The 19883-nt window shown below is 44.0% G+C and overlaps 1 protein-coding gene across 1 annotated transcript in view; it reads right to left on the bottom strand.

Annotated features, from left to right (window-relative positions):
- The window catches only part of CES5A (carboxylesterase 5A), a 282188-nt gene that overhangs the window by 16964 nt on the left and 245341 nt on the right, over positions 1-19883 (bottom strand). Inside the window, 3 exon segments of the mRNA XM_047837083.1 lie at positions 422-555; positions 1906-2044; positions 4089-4293. Coding sequence (XP_047693039.1) covers positions 422-555; positions 1906-2044; positions 4089-4293 — 478 coding nt within the window.

The raw sequence follows: 19883 nt of genomic DNA, 5'->3' as shown, positions 1-19883 counted from the left end.
CCTGCCGCTCAGGGAGTTCAAGGTGGAGGCTGTGGGTGGGTGGCCACTCCTTTGCAGGATCTTCCCTGCTGTTCGTCCATCTGCTGGCCAGACGCAGAGGGTCTAGGCCCGGAAAGGAGGGCAGAGTCACAAGACGGGAAGGAGCCAGGTCCTTGACTGACCATGTGAAAAGATGTCTGTCAGTCAGGATCACTCAGTTGGACCTTACTTGAGTGAGAAAGAGATTTTTATTGTTTTAAGCCACCAAGACTTGGGAGTTTATCTGTTATAGCTGCAAAGATTACCTCACTAATTCGGGTCACAGTTATTCAGTGTCACTGAAGGCTCATTCTTCCTTACGCAGCTGGGCACTGAATCCCCTGTGGCTGCCATACAGCTGTGCCTCAGGGACCTGGGGTGTCAAGCTCTCAGGGACACTTACTTGAAAAAACCAAATATTCCTAGCCGGTACTGGGTAGTCACGATCAGCACGTCCTCGTAGGCAGCCAAGGCGGACCCATCGAAGGAGGAGGCTGAGCCAACCTTGAAGGCACCCCCGGGGAACCACACCATGACCTGTAGAAGGGAGAAGAACTCTCCAGTTGGCCTGCCAGGCATTCACACCCCCTCCCTATACATTTGGGACCGTCCTTCTTTAGGGAAATATAGGTGTCTCACTTTCCTTTCTAAAAGCATGAGAGATTATGTCTTTTGAAGAAGGCCAAGGGGTGAGCATGGAGGCCTGAGTTTGATTCCCAGCTCTGCCACTGACAAACTGTGTGATGCTGGGCAGATTACTTAACCTCTCTGAGGCTCATTTTTCTCATCTATAAGATGTGAAGAATGAAAGTATCTCATTTTATGGGCTATCATGAGATTTCAACAAGATTCTGCATTTAAGTTCTTAGAACAATTTCAAGTGCTCAGAAAGATTAACCAAGTATCACTGAACTTGTGACCCACACGAAGACAGAAATCATCGTAAGCCCTGTGGAGAGCAAAATCCACTTAAACTGTTTTAACTTTACTCTTTCCACTACCTACAGAGAGAAGCAAAGCGAGGAGAGAAAAAAAAAAGGGAAGAGAAGTGTGAAAACTTTACTATATCAATTAGAAAAATTGGGACTGGGCAACATAAAACATTCACATGGTACTATCATGATTCATATACTTACAAATATATCTTTTTCATTCTCTTTTTTAAGGTCATATTAGGGACTACAAGTCTTGGGCCAGCCATGGGGGATAAGGGAGAACCAGACAAAGCACTGGCTTTGACACGGGAATTTCTACTCGTTGTGTGTACAAGGCATTTATGCCATCCCTGTGCCTCATCTTCTTAATCTGTACTATGGGTCCAGTAATCTTTACCCATGATTACTGTGGGGGTTAAATGAGATAATGTACTGTGCCTGGCACACAGTCAACTGTTCAATATATGTTGTTGTTATGATCCAATAGAGTGAGTCTCTCATTGCAGTGGCATGGGGGAGAGATGATGGCTTTCCTACTCACTAATACAGAGATATTTTACATTCCTAAATGAAATACTTAGTATTATTACCTGTCCTCGTTGCAAACAGAAAAATTGGAAGGTGTATATCCTCTTTAAAGGATTTCCCAAACAGAGTCCTTGTAAGCAGTCTTTCTAAATGTTTACAGACCATTAAATACTCAACAGAGGGTAAAAACAAAACAAAATAAAAATTGAAGGTCAAGTTGCTGCCAATAAAGAAGCAATCAGAAAGGAAGATAGAGGGAATCTGTCATTAAATGACTTTTTAAGAAAATTATTGATGTGCAAGTGATTACATTTCTCTTTTACCCAACAGGGGGTAGGTTGGATTCTAGACACCCAGCCACTCCTCCTGGGTCCCTGGCTGAGAACCTGCTAGCTGGAGCCCCCCGCATGGCAGGCAGCCTTACAGGGAGGTTGGAGCCATTGTCCGCATGGGCTGGCGCATAGATGTTAAGGTACAGGCAGTCTTCGGACGTTTCCAATTTGGGGTAACGCACTTTGAGAACGTGTTGATAGGAGACCAGCCACTCTAAGTCCTGGAAGCATCTTGGAAGAAAAAAAGGAAAAATCCTCAGAGTTGCTGTCACACTTGCCTGGGAGGGGCCAGGTCCCGTGACGGCAGGGAGGCCTGGTGTCCTGTGTCTGAGCAGAAGAGGCATATGGGAGCTATTGGTACAGAGTCTAATCGTCTCCCTGGCCCCCGCCATAGTGGCACAGACAAAGAAACAAACTATGATTCTCTTTGATCTGGTTTGGGGGTAGGAAAGTATGTTGTGCAGAATAATTGTGCCATTAACCTCCAGTACCCACCCATGCCTACACCCACTACCATAACCCCAGACACACACATAGAGATTCAAGATGACTCAACAATTCCCCAAACTAGAGGGCAAGACCCTGGGTTGCAAATCAAAGGTATTGCTATAGTAGCTCCCTTTTCTGCACCCAGAGGAACAAAAGGACATCTCTAGGCTTTTCTACCAGGGACCAATAGAGGTATATGTACAAGGAGATTCCTGCATTCAAACCCTTGCTCAAGCTGGTCCCTATGCCCAGACTGTTCTCTCCTCATGTTTGTTTGCTTGTGTTCTTTCCTTTCAGATTCAGTGCAAGTGCCACCTCCTTCAAGAAGCCTTCTGAGATTTCTCCAGTTAGACCACAGCTCTTCTTTAGAGACCGCTGTACATGTTGTGTTCTTTCCTAGAAGTTCTCCTGGGCTTGTACATGGGTGTTACCAGCTTTCCCACTCAAACGGGAGCAGCTTAAAGCTTAGGACTCTGTTTTGTTCACCTCAGTACTTCATAGCCCCTAGCACTGAGCCTGCTTGCTATGCAATAAGATTGAAGGAGTCTACATATGTGATTTCTACTATACTTCAGTGCTCCATGAATGTTAATTGTTTTTTTAATAAAACAGTGTACAGATTAGGCGGTGGGAAACCATCGCTGCAAATTTACCCCCAGACAAGTGCTTATGCCTTTTTGCCCTTTCGTATGTTGTTTATCAGAAATCAAGCCCTCGCTGCTTTCAACACAGCCATCCCTGACCTCCCCACAAGGTGAGGCTAGGTGGTTCCTTCTCAGCACCCTTTTCTGATCCCCTAAGGTTGCCCTTGACACTCTATATTTTAATTATTGCTGTTATTTCCACCCCTGCCACCCCCACCAGCCCCCAGGTTCCTTCAGGGAAGCTGTGACCAGCCCACTGTGGTATCCACCAGAGCTTAATGGAGAGGAAGTTACTGAGCTGGCTCTTAATGGATTTTAGTTGAATGAATAACTGAATGAATGAACAGATGAGTTTCAGCTTAGTGTCCTTAGTCCCTGGGCCACATGGGGTCTCCTTTGTGGCTTAGGGCACTTCTTAAAACCAGGGTACTCCTTCTGCCTGGGACTGCCAAGGCAAGGAACCAGTGTGGCCCAATGTGAGGACTTCACAAAATCTGAGTGTCAGAAGATTCTTGTGGATTTTCAAGTCTCCCATCTCAACCTATGCTCAAGTTCTCAGGATTCGCCCACCTCACTCAGCTTGAAAATTTGCAGTGACTGGGAGCTCCCGGCCCAGAACACACTCACGTACTCCATAGGTGTCTATGGATTTCCCTGCGCTGGGCACAGAGTGCTAGAGCTGAAATCTCTTGCAAGGTGGTTCTTCACCCTAAAGCCCTCAGCCTGGGTGAGAGGTGACATGGAATCACGCGGACAAAGACTCAGTAAGTCCATCGTCGTGGTTCCCAAACCTGATTGGTCCACAAATCCCTAGAGAGTTTTCAGTGACTCTAGTTTTTTGGGCCCAGCTCTGGAGATTCCAATTTAGGAAGTTCAAGAAGGGAGCCCAAGAAATCTGCACGCTCTGAACACCACCACCACTGATTCTGCTGGTCAGCCAGCTGGGGAGCCATGAGATTACCGAAGGTCTTGTCTACTCCTGTACCCACCCTCCTCCTCGTCCTCCTCGTCCTCCTCCATCCCCTCCTCCTCCTCCTTGTTCCCCACCTTTCCCAGGGGGGCTGCATGACCTTTATTCCCCCTCAGTGCTCTGTCCCCACTCCCAGTTCACATTCCACCCATGGGACCGAGCCTGCTCTTACAATTTAGGGTAGGATGTGGCATTTCGGAAGTCATTCCAGGGCAGAGCAGGCTTTGGTTGCTTAAATCGCAGGGGCCCTAGAGGAGGTGCAGCATAGGGGATCCCGAGGAACATGTTCACAGGCATGGTGCTTCCCAGTACAGTGGTTTGCTTCCCCCGGACCCATCCCAGCCTGGTGCTCCTCACTGGTGCATCAGCAGCTGGCCCTGAGGGGACACACAGGGAGGAATCAGATGCTGGCCGGGTAGAGAACCAGAATAAGCTCAACTAGGAGCTCCCCTCAGTGGGGGCACTCTTTGTTGGCCCAGACGCGGTGCAACAGGAAGTATCTAGACTCCCCGGCAATGAACCCAGGTCCACTGCTTCCTTCAAGATTGCCACCTGCATAAGAACACCGACTTAGTTTCTACTAGGAGTATAGCACCGACCCACAAAAGTTTCCAGTCACCTTAGGGCACAAGTAGCCTCTCCCTTCTGCAGCACAGATTTCTCTTACTCTGGAACTGATACATGCCAGGGCTGCAGATCCTAGGATCCCACAAAGTCATCTAACCCAGAGTCCCCACATGCGGGTCATTTTCATACTCACCATCACATTTGCTGGCATGTCTGTGCATCCCCTGTCTGACTACTAGCTTTTTAATTTTTCTTAAAATTAAATTTTAATAAGCTTAAAAAATCTTACCTAGAGGATTCCTAAGCATTAACGTCTACGGAACTGTGCATCTGATGAGTTAAGTATACGCTTTTGAATACGCATGAAAATAAGTAGATGTCAATGAAAATAAGAAGTTCTCATACAGATGCCACCTGACATCAGCTCATCCACCTCCAGGATATGAGGAGGACATTTTGGGAAACCGAGAGTGCAAGCTTCTTGGTTTCCACATAGAATATAGAGCATTGAGAAGTTCACTGCCCAGCTACTTGCTTGGCAGGACTCAGGTGTCTTGGTGCTACCTGCTCTAACGTCACTGTGACAGTGAAAGTCCTATCCGGGCAGCCAGTACCACAAAGCATGGGCTCTATCCTTTGCCCCTCCCCAGTACCCAGGACAGAGGGCTCTGCAAGCCTCGACAAGGTATGAGCACCCAAGGATAGGACCTGAATCTTCTGTGCAATACCCACACCCACAAAGGACATTCTGTTGGGGGGCTTTCAGTGACACCAGGACATTGGTCAGGTGCCCTGAGGTTACTACATGGCTTTCCATGCATCATGAGACCTCTGAGAAATAAGTTTGTTTGCACTAGTAGAAAAAAACATCCAAGATAAGGAAATCCCCCTACCCTATCTTCTGAGGGCCCTCCTCTCCCACTGGGTGTCTCACCCTTAATGACAGCTGCAAGGACCCAAAGAGCCCAGATCAGGGTCTGGCCTGGGTGCACCCACATCCCACTCATCCGGCTGGACCGCCTGAACTCCTCGCACATCCGCGGCCTCCGCTGGCCTCAGAGAGCTTCAGTCAAAGAAAGAAAGGGCTCAACAAATGTTGAGCAGGCAGACACAGGATGCAGGGTTGGTGGAGAAAGGCATCAGACCAAGATCTGCAGAGGAATTGGCCAAGCAAGACTTTCCTGTTCCGATTTATATAAGGAGAAGCTGATGATTAACTAGTGAGCTGGTGAAGGATAATGTGGTAGGTTCTGGGCTCATGGGATGACACAAATAGAAAAGACATTTGGGATCAGGTAAGTCAAAGACCTCAGCTCTGATGCCTGCAAAGGTCAGGAAAGCAGCAAACAAGCAGTGAATGAAGCTGGCCAAGAGAGATCAATTGGAAGCAGTGGGGACTGTGGAAAACTGGATAGCACATGCCCTGTCTTAAAGGAGCAATGGCTTCTCAACGCCAGTAAACATTTGGCTTATGACAATGTAGGTACACCAAACCAGAAGTCTATGACCTCTCTCAATTTTCATATGCAGCCTCACTTTTTAAAAGTCCTGATATGAACACAATGCAGTATTTCTACTGGCTGAAATTCTGATCTAGACCCAGCACCCCTGTGTAAATATGAGGAGACAAGCCCAAAGAGGTGAAGTTACCATACGTGGTTCTGCTGGAGCATATCCTTAGCATTCTGGGTTCTCGCTGCGCTGCTGGTGGGTCATAGAAGATCCGGCTCAGGACCCAGGAGCATCACCATCCTGATCCCAACAGGGTCCACGCTGCCCTCAGGGTAAAGGGCCTGGGATGGGGTTTTCCAAATGCTTGGGGCTGGATGGGTAGAATCAGAATTATCTGGGGGTACTTGTTGATATTGTGTCCTTCTGCTCCACTCCCCCTGGAGATATGGGGGCAGGACAGTATCCATAGTGGGTTTGGGAAGCATCAACCTAATGCACAGGTTTCCCAGAGTGGTCACCTCCTGAGAAACGCAGGATTGTCACAAGCACATATTAGGAGCCTGCTGGCTACAGAACTCTGCATAATAGGCAAGGAAAGGCTTCCTCGAGCTCAGAGCAAGGGGCTGCCTGATGCATTTGGCTAAAGGCAGGTGCTCTGTAAACCTCTGCAGAATAGAAGCCTTCCAGCAAATAATATCTTTCACCTCAATTCCAGCTCCATTTCTGATACGCCCATGACAGCACCAGGAATTACAGAAACAGGACTTGAGCGCAGTCCTTTCTGAAGGTTTGATTCTTAATTCAGCAAAAATCACTTATGGTTCAAATAAATCTTGAAAATCCCTCAAATTGCCCCTCAAATCCAGTGAACAGGCCCTACATATGCTGTTGAGGAGTAAGGAAGAAAGAGACTGCCTATACCAGACGTCTAGATATTCAAACTGCCCACCTTTGAAGTGATCACAAATCCTGGGAAATGAATGGGGGATGGGGTGGGAATTTCTAAAATGTTTCTGATGTGCCTGCAGAGTTTACTGGTTTAGGCTCAAGATTAAGCATACCAAAATCCTATGTATAGACATGCTGGTTGCTGCTAGGTTCGGGTACTTACAGTGTTTTAGGCATCAAAGACCTTAGCTTGGGTCCGGGCCATAGAGTAGGTTGTCAGTGGTATTTGCTAGACTGGAATCTAACCCTAGCTTATTAAGACACACACACACACACACACACACACACACACACACACACACATGCTGATGCCTTTCTTCTCTAGCTTCTTACCCTTTAAAGCTCAATTCAACACCCACCTCTTTCAAGAACCTTTCTTAGATTCTCCTGAACTCCTTAGAATTTTGCTTTTCTGGTCCCTCTTGCTTCCTAATCACCTGTGAATAGGATTGCCTTCCTCCTAGACAAAAGGTCTTTTCCATTTATGTATCCATTACAGCTTCTTCCGTGGGTCCTGGTGTTTCCCTCAACTTAGCCATTGGCCTTGTAACTTCACAGTTGGTACCATTCCCACTACTAACTTGACTATCGATTCACTCAGAAGTTTTCTTTAAATTGACTTAAAAAATGATTTATTATCAAGAAATTTGTATATAGCTAATGCAATGGAAATAGTGTTTTGAAAGGAGTAAATCAGTATATTTTGCATTTCTATACTGAAAAATCATCCCCCCACCTCTGGCAACCATTATAGTAAAGCTGTAGGGTATCGTGTAGAGGACCCCAAAAAGACAGAGTGGAGACTCTGCCCCTCCTGCACCATGGATCTTGGGAAAGAGAACGGAACAATGGTAGGGAAAACAGGGAGCAATACCAGGTGCCCTGAGCCCCTCTTAGACTTAAGTCCAAAAGTGGGAGATGTGCTAGACAGGGAAGTTGAAGGCAGACTTGTTTCTCCAGGAGAAGACTGCCACAGAGGTGCCCCAAATCCTTAAGCCAGACTGTGGCAGCCAAAACCGAGTAGAAGAGGTTGGGCAAAGAGAGACCTCAGGTGATGCTCCTGCTTATCCTGGATCAGTTAGTCCTTGGAAGGGCCCCAAACATGGCCTTGAAGGGAACTCAGAGGTACTTGGAATATGGTTGGGAGCTGGATAGGAAGGAGATCAGGGGACCCACAGAGGTGCTTCCTGGGCTTGAGGACAAAGTGAACCACAGCCTGACTTAGGTGGAGCACAGTGCTGAGTGCTGGTCAGAGCTGAGGTGGGGCACTGAGTCATTGAGGATCCATGGGCTTTGACCAAGACAACAGGATAGACCACAAGCTCGCCATGTTAGAATTAATCATCTTCCCAGGAATTTGGTGCACAGGGAAGTTGCTGTGGACAGCCCAATAATGCTAGGACTATTGCAAGTAGGGCCAGGCTCCCTCCATGCTTCTATTTGTGTGGTCACATAAGCTTCCCCCAATTCATGCATCCAGATGCCATCTTGGAGAGGAGCGGGGAGGATGGGAAGCGAATCTGAGGTCATGCATTTATTTGAAAAAGCTTATGTTACTTAAAGAGATTGTTTAAATTATTGAATAGGACTGAATTTACCAGAGAGAGCTCAATGTAAATATGTACCATTAACCACGAGGGATGAGGTGTTCTCTCTTTGTTAGAAAGAAAAACTAGTAAGTGTTATAGATATATTTAAGAAACAGGTTGCGGGGTGCCTGGGCGGCTCAGTTGATTGAGTTAGTTGAGGGTCCGACTCTTGACTTAGGCTCAGATCATGATCTCATGGTTAGTGAGATCAAGCCCCGCATCGGGCTCCATCTGTCAGTGTGGAGCCTGCTTGGGATTCTCTCTCCCTCTCTCTGTTCCCTCCCTGGCTCACGTTCTGTCTCTCAAAATAAATACATAAACTGAAAAAAAGATTAAAACAAGAAACACATAAATAATAAACACATAAATTGAAATAAATACACAAGTGAAAATATGTTTTCAGTGAAAAATATGTTTTTCAGTGAAAAAACTGAAAAAAAGATTAAAAAAAAGAAACACACTGTGGGCAAACTGATGCTATCTTTTCTACAAACCCAGCACTGAAAGAGAACTGTGGAGGGCATGACTTCCTAACTGCGTATCCTATATTTGCTGTTCTGTCAAGGTGCCACCTCTGATTATCTCAGGTGCCCGCTAATGGACAGGGCCTGCACTCTGGGAAACTAATACGGCCTGTAATAATGATACTAGTTTTCATTTACGGAATGCTTTCTAGGCTATCAGAACCTGGGCTAAACGTTTTGCAACCCTTACCTTATTTAATGCCATTATTCCCACTTTGCAGATGAGAAAACTGAGGCTCTGCAAGGTAGAAGGAATTGCGAAATATCACAAGGCTGAGAAGCCAGCACAGCTGGGACTTGAGCCCAGACTTCCTGCTTCCAAACTGCAGGCTTAGCCATTTAGAGAAGAGAAAGAGGGAGGAATGAAGGTCAGGGAGCATGACTGACTCCTGCAGTTCTTGGGCTGTTAAAAATCATTTAGTCTTCTAGGAAGCTGAGTAACCCCCTGACGTCACCTCCTTGGACCTTGATGTTCCCATCAGTAGTACAGACCAGTGGCCTGGATGGCCCCTGAGACACAGACCTTTGATGGGCTCTCTCTGTCCTCCCAGACTGCTCTGCTGAAACCCTGTGGGAGAAACCGGAATGAGAGAGGACCTCAGTGTGAGGCTCAGCTTTGGCTTAAAACATATGCTAATCGACCCTGCTACCAATGGCCTCGGGTGCAGACTGGACTGCAGGTGGACAAAACAAAGGGAGGGTGCTGTGGGATGGACTCGGGTCACAGGGGGCAATCCCCCTGTCACCCAACATGGGCCCAGAGCTGGGTACCCTGGGGCTTCCTTCCCACAGCCTTTCTTCAATCCCGCTTCACATTGCTGCTCAATGCAAATGCTTCAACAGGATGTTCAAATCCTTTTCCATCTGGCTTCATCCTGCCGTTCCAGATGGGTGCCTCACTGCACCCCATTGCTGCACCCCCATAACTGTGCTTCCATCACCTCACCCCCATCCCTATAGCCTCATCACTTTACCCCATCCCTGCACCCCCATCACCTCACCCATCCCTACAACCTCATCATCATACTACCATCATTTATTCCCATCACTGTGGGTCCCATCACTGCACCCCATTGGCAACCATCCTTTGTTAATTACATTTTACTCTCCTGGAATGTTTTGCCTTCACTTCTTCACCTGGCAAAATCCTATTTGTCTTTCAAGCTCCCACAGGAACACCGTCTCCTCCATGCAGAGCCCCTTATTCTCAAGTGCTACAACCGTTTTCTCCTTTCCTCCTGTGTGCTTTGTCAATGTTTCTATTATATGATTTACAATGCTCCGTCCTCGTTCTGTGGCTGTTTAGCCACAAATGATGATGAGGCTGAGGATGATGATGCCAATATCACTTGTCTCCTGGTCACATAACCTCAGGCCACTTCTGCTTTAAGTCACAGCTGCAGTGGACAGTTCTGTGCAGGCTCAGTCTCACCTTGCACTGACTGCACACCACTTGAAGCACGGGTGGGCCATGTGACTTTCTATTTTCTGCCCCAGGGCCTTCTCCCTTGTCACAAATATCCCCTCTGACTTTGTCTAAGTGAGATTGGAACTAGAATAACCCAGGAGTAACACTCTCAAGGAAGGGAGAACGAGGCCTGGGAGATACACACTCCAGCCTCTGAAGGCATTCTGTGTGCTGCTCAGGAGGCAGAGGGTTCCAGAAAAATTGAGTTCTCATTGCTCACAGCAGCAGTCTCAGTAATACATCCTTTCTTGTCTTTTCTCTCTCTTCTCCCAGCCCCAAGCTCTGCTCTCAGGGAACAAAACTAAGTCAGTGGGCACCAGAAGGAGACCTAGGAAGTAGATTATCAGTGGGAATATGTGAGTGGATCCCTCACCATTCAGACAGCATCATGTCATAAAGACTCTCCAGGATGGGTTGGGATGCGGTCCAGCTGGAGGGGACCATTGATGTATGCCTTAACCCTAGTATCTCTAAGGTATAGAGGTGATGCTAATTACAAGGGTTGTGGTGTTGGCTGGATTTCATTAACTGCCTTGGAAACCCTGAAGAAAAAAAAAAAAAGACAGGCTCTGGTCAATCTGCTATCAATACAGAGTGAAAATTGGTGGGCTTCCTGGCAGCTTTTAAAGATAACCTTATCTCCTTGAACCACAGTTAGGCCATGCTGTGAGGCCCAAGATTTCAACATAAGAGTGAGAGAGCTACAAAGAAGGTTCAATGCGTAGCTGTGGAAGATCTCTTATACTAAAGCCAGGGCCCAGGTAAGATGATTAGGACCCCAAGTCCTGGGGTGGAGACATGTGGATGGATGTGTTTGAGAACCATGAACATCCAGATTCTCCTAAACTCTCCAAATGAGTGGAAACCAACCTCTCCTTCTTACTAGAAGAGGACAGACTTGATTTGTGATGTGTGTCTCACATGAAAATGCTTTTCTACTTCAAGATCACCCGATTTCATGCATTGCCCCTGGCCAGTCATGAAAGCCAGGTTTCAGCAGAGCTTGAACAAGGGAATGTAGCCCCTTCTCTGGGAGGAAATGGCTTTCTCACTGAATTAATTGCGTAACATGGCCAATATGTCCTGGTAAAAACTGAGAAAAACATGTGTGGGAGTGAATCCTGAGGGTGGTGGACCTGAAGGGTGGAGCAGAAGATAAGACTGGATAGGAGAGAATTTAACACAAGAGCACATTCTCAGGACTCAGGATTTATTATCCTGAAAGAATGTCTCGAGCTGGTCTAATATGCTGCAGGAATGGCTTCTTGAAGCTTGAACACGATGATAGCCTACAAAAAAATGAGATGGAAATGCTAGAATTGCCATGGCCAAGTATTGATAAAGTGATCAGAAGGTTCGGGATATGGGTCTATTAGAATAAATTTATTTCCTAGAATGAGGGAACTCACCGCCTGGTGATATTTACTAGGAGTGCCCAGGGATTCTCTTCACTAGGGTAGTGAGGAATGTACCAATGTAGAGGGCACCTATACCTTTGAGAAGCCCAATGGTGACAGTTCTTGGTAAGTAAAGGTTGACAGTAGGCAATGCTACCATGAAAATAGGCTTCGTTTCGATTCAGTCAACGTGAGTGAATCTGGAATAGCAGAAGCCAGGTAGTGCTACTTAACCACCAGAGATAACGTGGAAATAGCTACCTCAATGGACAGCAAAGGCAGTGGCAACCAGGGTGCCTTGTCCTACTGAGATCTATGACAGTGATTAATAGGCCATGGTATTCCTAGAAATAAGTAGGCAGCCAACTTGAATGTTGCTTCAGTTGTAAAACCAGAAAAAGCCAAGAGCTGGTGAGCAGAAGTTGCATGCCAGCCATAACAGTGAAAGATCACAATGCCTTACCAGATGTTTCCAGATCTAAACCACTTCTCTGGGTGGCTCAGCTAAGCATCTAACTGGCTCAGGTCATGATCTCAGGGTTAATGGGTTTGAGCCCTGTGTCAGGCTCTTTGCTGACAGCTCAGAGCTTGGAGCCTGCTTCGGATTCTGTGTCTCCTTCTCTTTCTGCCCCTCCCCTGCTTGCGCACGTTCTCTCGCTCCCTCTCTCTCTCTCTCAAAAATAAATAAATGTTGGGGCGCCTGGGTGGCTCAGTTGGTTAAGCATCCGACTTCCACTCAGGTCATGATCTCACAGTTCGTTGAGTTCGAGCCCCGCATTGGGCTCTGTGCTGACAGCTCAGAGCCTGGAGCCTGCTTCGGATTCTGTGTCTCCCTCTATCTCTCTGCCCCTCCCTTGCTCACATTCTGTCTCTCTCCCTCTCTCAAAAATAAATATTTAAAAAATTTTTTTAAAAATAAACGTTGAGAAAAAGAATTTAAATAAATAAACCACCTCTCAAACTTACTGAATCCATTGATTAAAGGATTCTGGGTCTTCTTAAAGAAGAACTATGTAATGCCACTACAAATATATATATATATATATATATATATATATATATATATATATATTCATTCCCTCAATCCTTCTCTAAAGGAATTTGTAGCCAGGACCCACCTCATCATGGGAAATTCCAGATGCATGGTCATTTCATGCCCATGATCTAGTCTTTCTTCTCAACCAGGACCCAGTCAGTAAGACTCCAATAGATGCTTCTCAAAGGGCATATAATTCTCTGTTGCAGTTAGCAAGGACTTACTCCAGAATTCCAGGGACCTATATCATGAGTCTCCCACTAGAGTTTTCCATAAACTCTACACTGCATCTTTTCCCATCCCCAACATCTCCAATATCCTAAGGCCTGCCAGGTCCTATCATCCAATAGCTGGGATGATTGGTCCATGGTGCCACTTCCTCTCCAGACCCCACTCAAAGCTGGCACCCTTTCATGTCACTCAGGACTTGGGCCAGCTGAATACCATATACAAATATCCTTGTCAACTAGACAGTGATTGGGGAGTCACATTTCAAAGGTCGTGATATATAAGACTGGACAAAAGAATATGCCATTGAATGGAGGTTTCATTCCCCCCTATCACCTGCAAGCAGCAGGGTTGATAGAAAGAATGGAACATTAAAGATGCAAGTTAAATTACTAACAAGGTAAAACACATTGGTCAGATGGACTAAAGTCCTGTCCCAGCCTTTAATACATTTACGTGATCAACCAGTTGGGCTTGTTGCCCCATACGCCACACTAGGGACTCCTGCTCAGACACCCAACACTGTAAAGGTATGGAAGCTATGGGGGCAGCCATTGCCTTGGCTCTCACCATGGATCAATGTGCTATATGCTGCTAAGAACACCAAGTCCCATCACGCCAGAGAAATGTATCATCACTAGAACTTGCAATAAGACGTCCCATTGGGATGGACAAGTTACTTCACCCCCTAGGTGAGGGGGAACTACTCAGTCTCCACTGGGATCCTATTCTCCTGATGCAAGCCATATCTGTTGAAAAGTACTAGGCCTGCAATAGAACACGCACCATTGAAAGGGGAGAGGGTAGTAGTCCTGATCTGGCATATCCTGCCCCCAGTCCATCTCTTCATGCCTGACAGTGCTGTCTCTCTCAGCCAACATGTATGGTATATACAGCCAGGCTAAGTTCCCAAAGCTGTCAACCCCACACTCCTCAAGGCCAGGTGGGCAAGTTCTGTTTTCCACTGGCACGATCATTTGGCCACCATCTTTTTTTCTCCATTGGCCTGGAAGACATTATAACACACGTAAAAGCCCTTACTAAACTCATCCAACAAGACTTAAATGATAGCCAACTAAACATTTCTTTACTGAACACTGAAATGTCTATAATAAGAAAAGTTGTCCTCCAAGATAGGATGGCCTTGGACCTTATTATTGTCTCCCAAGGAGGCACCTGTACTGTTATCCAAATAGAATGCTGTGTGTCCATACCTGATGAGGCTGCTAATGTATCATCTTTATTAAATCACACGAGGACCCAAGTGAAATGCCCTGAGTGATCAACCCCCAGTCTAGGGGACTTAAATAAATCAGTGGTTGGGCTCTTGGAGGAAAAAAAAAAAAAAGGTACTTATTTTGGTAATTATCTTGATTTGTGTTTTCTCTTGCATATGCCTCTATTGTTGTTGTGGTATCTGCCTCCCGTATAGCCAGATAGCCACCAAACCAACAGCCTACATACAAGTGAAATCCTTTGTTGACATCTCAAGGCACACTGAAGAAGTGGGGGGTGTGTAAGAGCCTGTCCCAAGGTATGGAATGCTAGAGGAGGTCATTGAGAGGATGTGACCACCAGTTAACCCTGGAACTGGACCTGGGCAATTGGAGGCTCGTCACCCCCTCCCCTGTCCTTGAAATATACACTCTGCCCACCGTTCCCACAGTGGGTGCCATTTTGAAGGACAGAACCTTGACAGAGTAAGACATTGTGGAGACCATCTGGATGGTATACATGACTGAATCCAGTTAAGACTTACATATAAACTTGTAAGATTCTGGTGAGGGGATGCCAAGATCTACTCATGTTGTTGCCACCCAAGACAAGACTGAAAAGTAAGTTCCCTTGCTTATTAAACCTCCCACCAATATGGAGTGCTCTGCCTCTTTCTTTGGTCTTTTCCTTGCCTTCCATGTACAGGAGCCAGTTTGCAAACCAACACCAACTAGACCTAACAGACACACATAGCATGCTATATCCAACAACAGCAGAATACACATTCTGCTCCAGTGCACATAGAACATTCTCCAAAGTATACCATATGTTAGACCACAAAACAAGTCTCAATAAATTTTTAAAAGTTTGAAATCATACAAAGTATCTTCTACCACGATGGAATTAAAACAGAAATCAATGACAACAGAAAATTCAGACAATTCACAAATATGTGAAATCTAAGAAAGACACTCAAACAACCAACAGGTCAAAGAAAAAATCACCAGGGAATTAAAAAATACTTTGAGATGTTCTCTGAAAGTATACACTTGTGACTTAAAAAATAATACTTCGAGATGAATGAGATAGAGGCACATCACAGCACAACTTATGAGGTGCTGTGAAAGCAGTGCTCTAAATGCCTACGTTGAAAAAAGAAGATCTGGAATAAATAATCTAAACTTCTGGAGCACCTGGGTGGCTCAGCCAGTTGAGCAACTGACTCTTGATTTTGGCTAAGCTCATCATCTCATGGTTATGAGGCCAAGCCCTGCATGGGGCTGTTGGGATTCTCCCCCACCCCCCACCCGGCCTTCTCTCTCTCTGCCCCTCCTCCACTCACGTTCTCTCTCTCTCTCTCTCTCTCTCTCTCTCTCTCTCTCTCTCTCTCTTTCTCTCTGTCTCTCTCTCTCAAAATAAATAAATAAATGTTAAAAAACTAATCTAAACTTCCACTTTAAGGGACTAGATGCAGAAGAGCAGACTATTTCCAAAGCAAGTGGAAGGAAAGAAGCAACAAATGTTAGAGTGCAGATAAAAGAGTAGAAAAATAAGAATCAATGAAACAAAAACTGGTTGTTTGGGAAGATTAACAAAATTGGGGGAAAAATAACAACAACACTTTTTTCTAGATAGACCAAAACACAAAGAGAAAAGATTAAAAATACTAAGGTCAGTAATGAAAGTGGGAACATTACTACCAATCTTATGGGATGTTTTTCAGGCTGAAAGGAAATGATAAATCAAATAGAATGCAAATGTATGATGGAGCTCTAAGACACACAGAAGTAATATGTATGACAAAACAAAGCATGAGAGGAGGGGGTAAAAGGGATAATATTATATTAAATTCCTTATATTATGTAGCTAAAAAATTCAACAGCAGAGACCAAAGGAAGAATCACAGAAAGTACTCTATTAATCTAAAAGAAAATAGGAAAAGAGGAATAAGGGAAACTACAAAAGAACTGGTGGAAAGAAATAACAGCCAAGTGATAGACTTCAGCTTACCCACTTTAGTAAACACTTTTAATAAAAACGGATTAAACACTACAAGTTAAGACTGTGGTTTTTCAGTGCATTCAATATAGGAGATTTCAAGATAAGAAATCTTACCAAAGACAAACAGAAGCATTTTTTTAGTGACAAAAAGAAAATACGGCGACCAGAAAAATAAAACAATCCTTTTTTTTTTAATGTTTATTTATTTTTGAGACAGAGAGAGAGAAGAGACAGAGCATGAGCGGGGGAGGGGCAGAGAGAGAGACAGAAGCACAGAATCTGAAGCAGGCTCCAGGCTCTGAGCTGTCCGCATATAGCCCAACGCGGAGCTCGAACTCACAAACCATGAGATCATCACCTGAGCTGAAGTTGGATGCTCAACCAACTGAATCACCCAGGCGCCCCCAAATAAAATAATCCTAATTGTGATGCACCTAACAATGAGCCAAAAGAAATGAAGAAAAAAATTGAAGTATACGAAGAAATGGAAAATTTTACAATCATAGTTAGAAATTTTAATACAGTTCTCTCCAAACAATTAGTAGAATAAGCAGGAAAATTTCAGTTAAGAGAGAGACTTGAACAACGTATTAATAATCAATTTGATCTAACTGATATATGCTAGACTAACAACTGCAGATTACACTTTCTTTTCAGGGGCACATAGAACATTTACTAACAGGGACCATATTCTGGGCCCTAAATCAAGTTTTAATAAATTGCAAAGTATTAAAGTAATTAAAATTAAATTAAAATAAGTATATTCTCTGATATATGCACAATGCCAAAGTTGATAACAAAAGATAATTAGAAAATTCCAAACACTTGTAAATTAAGCAACACGCCTTCACATAACAAAGTAAATTAGACACTGGAGTTCAGGGATTGGAGGACTTTCAGATACCATAAGTGGACTGACATCATCTTTGGAAGCATCCTTACTCAGGTGAGACTACTGTTGACTGGTTGCCCCTCAGAAGTGTGTTTACTGAAGTGAGCGTGTCCCTGATGGCTGATTTTCAAAAGCAAGCAAATAATGATGATTTGTGATTTTCAATAGCATGTTCACTGAAGCAAGTTGTCATTGATCAATTGAACAAGTTTAAAACCAATTCTGGTGGCTACTTGCTACCATAGCTATAGAACAATCCATTTGTTATTAAATTTGAGAGAACATGTTTATTTTCAATATGGAAAATCTATTTTTTTCTACTTAAAAAAATTAGAAAATGAAATTATAATGGTATCATAAACATCAAATGCTCAGTGATACATTTAATGGAAGATTTGAAAGACCTCTGACTCAAAACTACAAAACAATGCTAAGAGGAATAAATGAATAAATAAATGGGGAAGATAAACCACGTTCATGGATTCAAGGACTCAGTATTATTAAGATGTCATTTCAACCAAATTGATCTATAGAATGAATTCAACCCAAATAAAAACTCCAGCAGGCCTTTCTTTTTTTTCAAAAATAAATTGAAAAACGGATTCTAAAATGTAAAACCTTAAAAATTTTTGGAGGAGTTACACTACCAGGCATCAAGACTTACTATAAAAGTAACTTGACCCTTACCTCATCATACACTGAAATTAATTTAGACATACCAAAACCTAAATGTGAAAACATAGGAGAACATTTTTATAATATTAGAATAGGCAAAGGTTTCTGAGAGAAACAAAAGGCATTAATCAGAAAAGAAAAACATTTATAAATTGTATTTTATTAAAATTTAAAACTTCTGCTCATCAAGAGACATCATTAAGAATGTGAAAAGATGAGACACAGATTGAGTGAAAACATTCACAATACATATACTTGACAAAGGAATCATACCTGGAATATGTAAGATTTCCCACAAATAACCTAATTAAAAATGGGCAAAAACAGTGGGGGAGGGCTGGGCAAAATGGATGAAGAAGGTCAAAAGATACAAACTTCCAGTTATCAGATAAATAAGTCCTAAGAATTTAATGTACATCATGGTGACTATAGTTAACCATACGTACTGCATATTTGAAAGATGCTAACAGAGTAAATCAGAAAAGTTCTCATCACAAGAAAAAAAATTTTATAACTATGGGCGGTGACGGATGGTATCTCAACTTACTGCGGTGATCGTTTCACACTGTGTACAAACTGAATCACTATATTGTACACCTAAAAGTAGTATAATGTTCTATGTTAATCATACTTCAATTTTAAAAATTGGGCAAAAGACTTGAGCAAGCATTGTACAAAAGAACCTAGCCAAATAGTTAATAAGCGCATGAGCGGGTATTCCATATCATTAGCCATCAAGGTAATGTGATTAAAAACACAGTGAGTACCATTATACATCACCAAAAGGGATAAAAATAAAAAATAAAATAAAATAAAAAGTAACTATATCATGTATTGGCAAGGATGCAGAGTCCATTGCTAGGAGAGAAAGGTTAAAATGGTAAAAACCACTTTGTAAAACTGTACGTCAGTTTCTAATAAGGTAAACATTCACCAATCCTGTGACTGAGCACTTATACTCCAAAGAGAAATAAATGTATGTTTCCACGAAAAGACTTGTGCAAGAATGTTTACAGAAGCTTTATTCATACTAGCCCCAAACTAGAGACCAATGTTCATTGACAAGAGAATGGATAAACTGTGAGAATGGATACAACCGAATACTACCACTCAGCCATAAAATAAACAAAACTCCTGAAATGTACAATATGAGTGAATCTCAGAAACATTCTTTTGAATGAAAGACGTCAGACACCAACAGGCAAAACTAACCTCTGGTAACAGAAGTCAGAATAGTGGTCATGCCATTGGGGAGAATTGCGCAGAAAGGGGCACGGGAGCTTTGGGGGGTTATGCAAATGTTTTGTGTCTTAATCTGGTGATCACATGGGTGTCAACCTACATAAAGATGTATGAAGCTGAACACTGACGCTTTGTCTCTAGGTAAATTATATTTCAACAACTGGCTGAAAGATAAATCAGCGAGGTCTCATTTCTAAGGATTTTGCTGAGGGTCAGAAGTCAAGGCCATTTCTAGATTCACTCACTGTCAAGCCTGGGTCACTGTTATTATAGCTTGTATGCTGGTACCCCAGCTAGACAGGATACTTTGCTGACTTCCACATCTGCCCTCCGCCCTGGACGTGCTCTAAAAGCCAACCCCTGGATTTAGTCAGTTTTTCATCCTCACATCCTGTGGCTAAACCCTGAGCTCAGGCCACAGCCCTGAAAACACACCAGGCATTTCCTGGAATGGCTCAGCTCTCTGTCAACAGCACAAGCCCATTCACCAGTGCAGGTGAGGCCTCTGATTTCCACTAGGAAAGAATCAGTAAGTGTCCAGGTGTACTATACCGTCTGCATGTAGGTGTGTGTGTGTGTGTGTGTGTGTGTGTGTGTGTGTGTGTGTGTGTGAATCCCACTCTCCAAACTTGGCAGCACAATAAATGAGACTCTATTTTTCTCCAAGTGAACTGAATTTCTATACTGCGTGCCCGTCACCACCCTGTAGAGTGGAGTCACCTGCCACTATTGC

Source organism: Prionailurus viverrinus, chromosome E2 (assembly GCF_022837055.1).
Source record: "Prionailurus viverrinus isolate Anna chromosome E2, UM_Priviv_1.0, whole genome shotgun sequence".
Classification (NCBI taxonomy): domain Eukaryota; kingdom Metazoa; phylum Chordata; class Mammalia; order Carnivora; family Felidae; genus Prionailurus; species Prionailurus viverrinus.
This window is presented reverse-complemented; position numbering and strand designations above follow the sequence as displayed.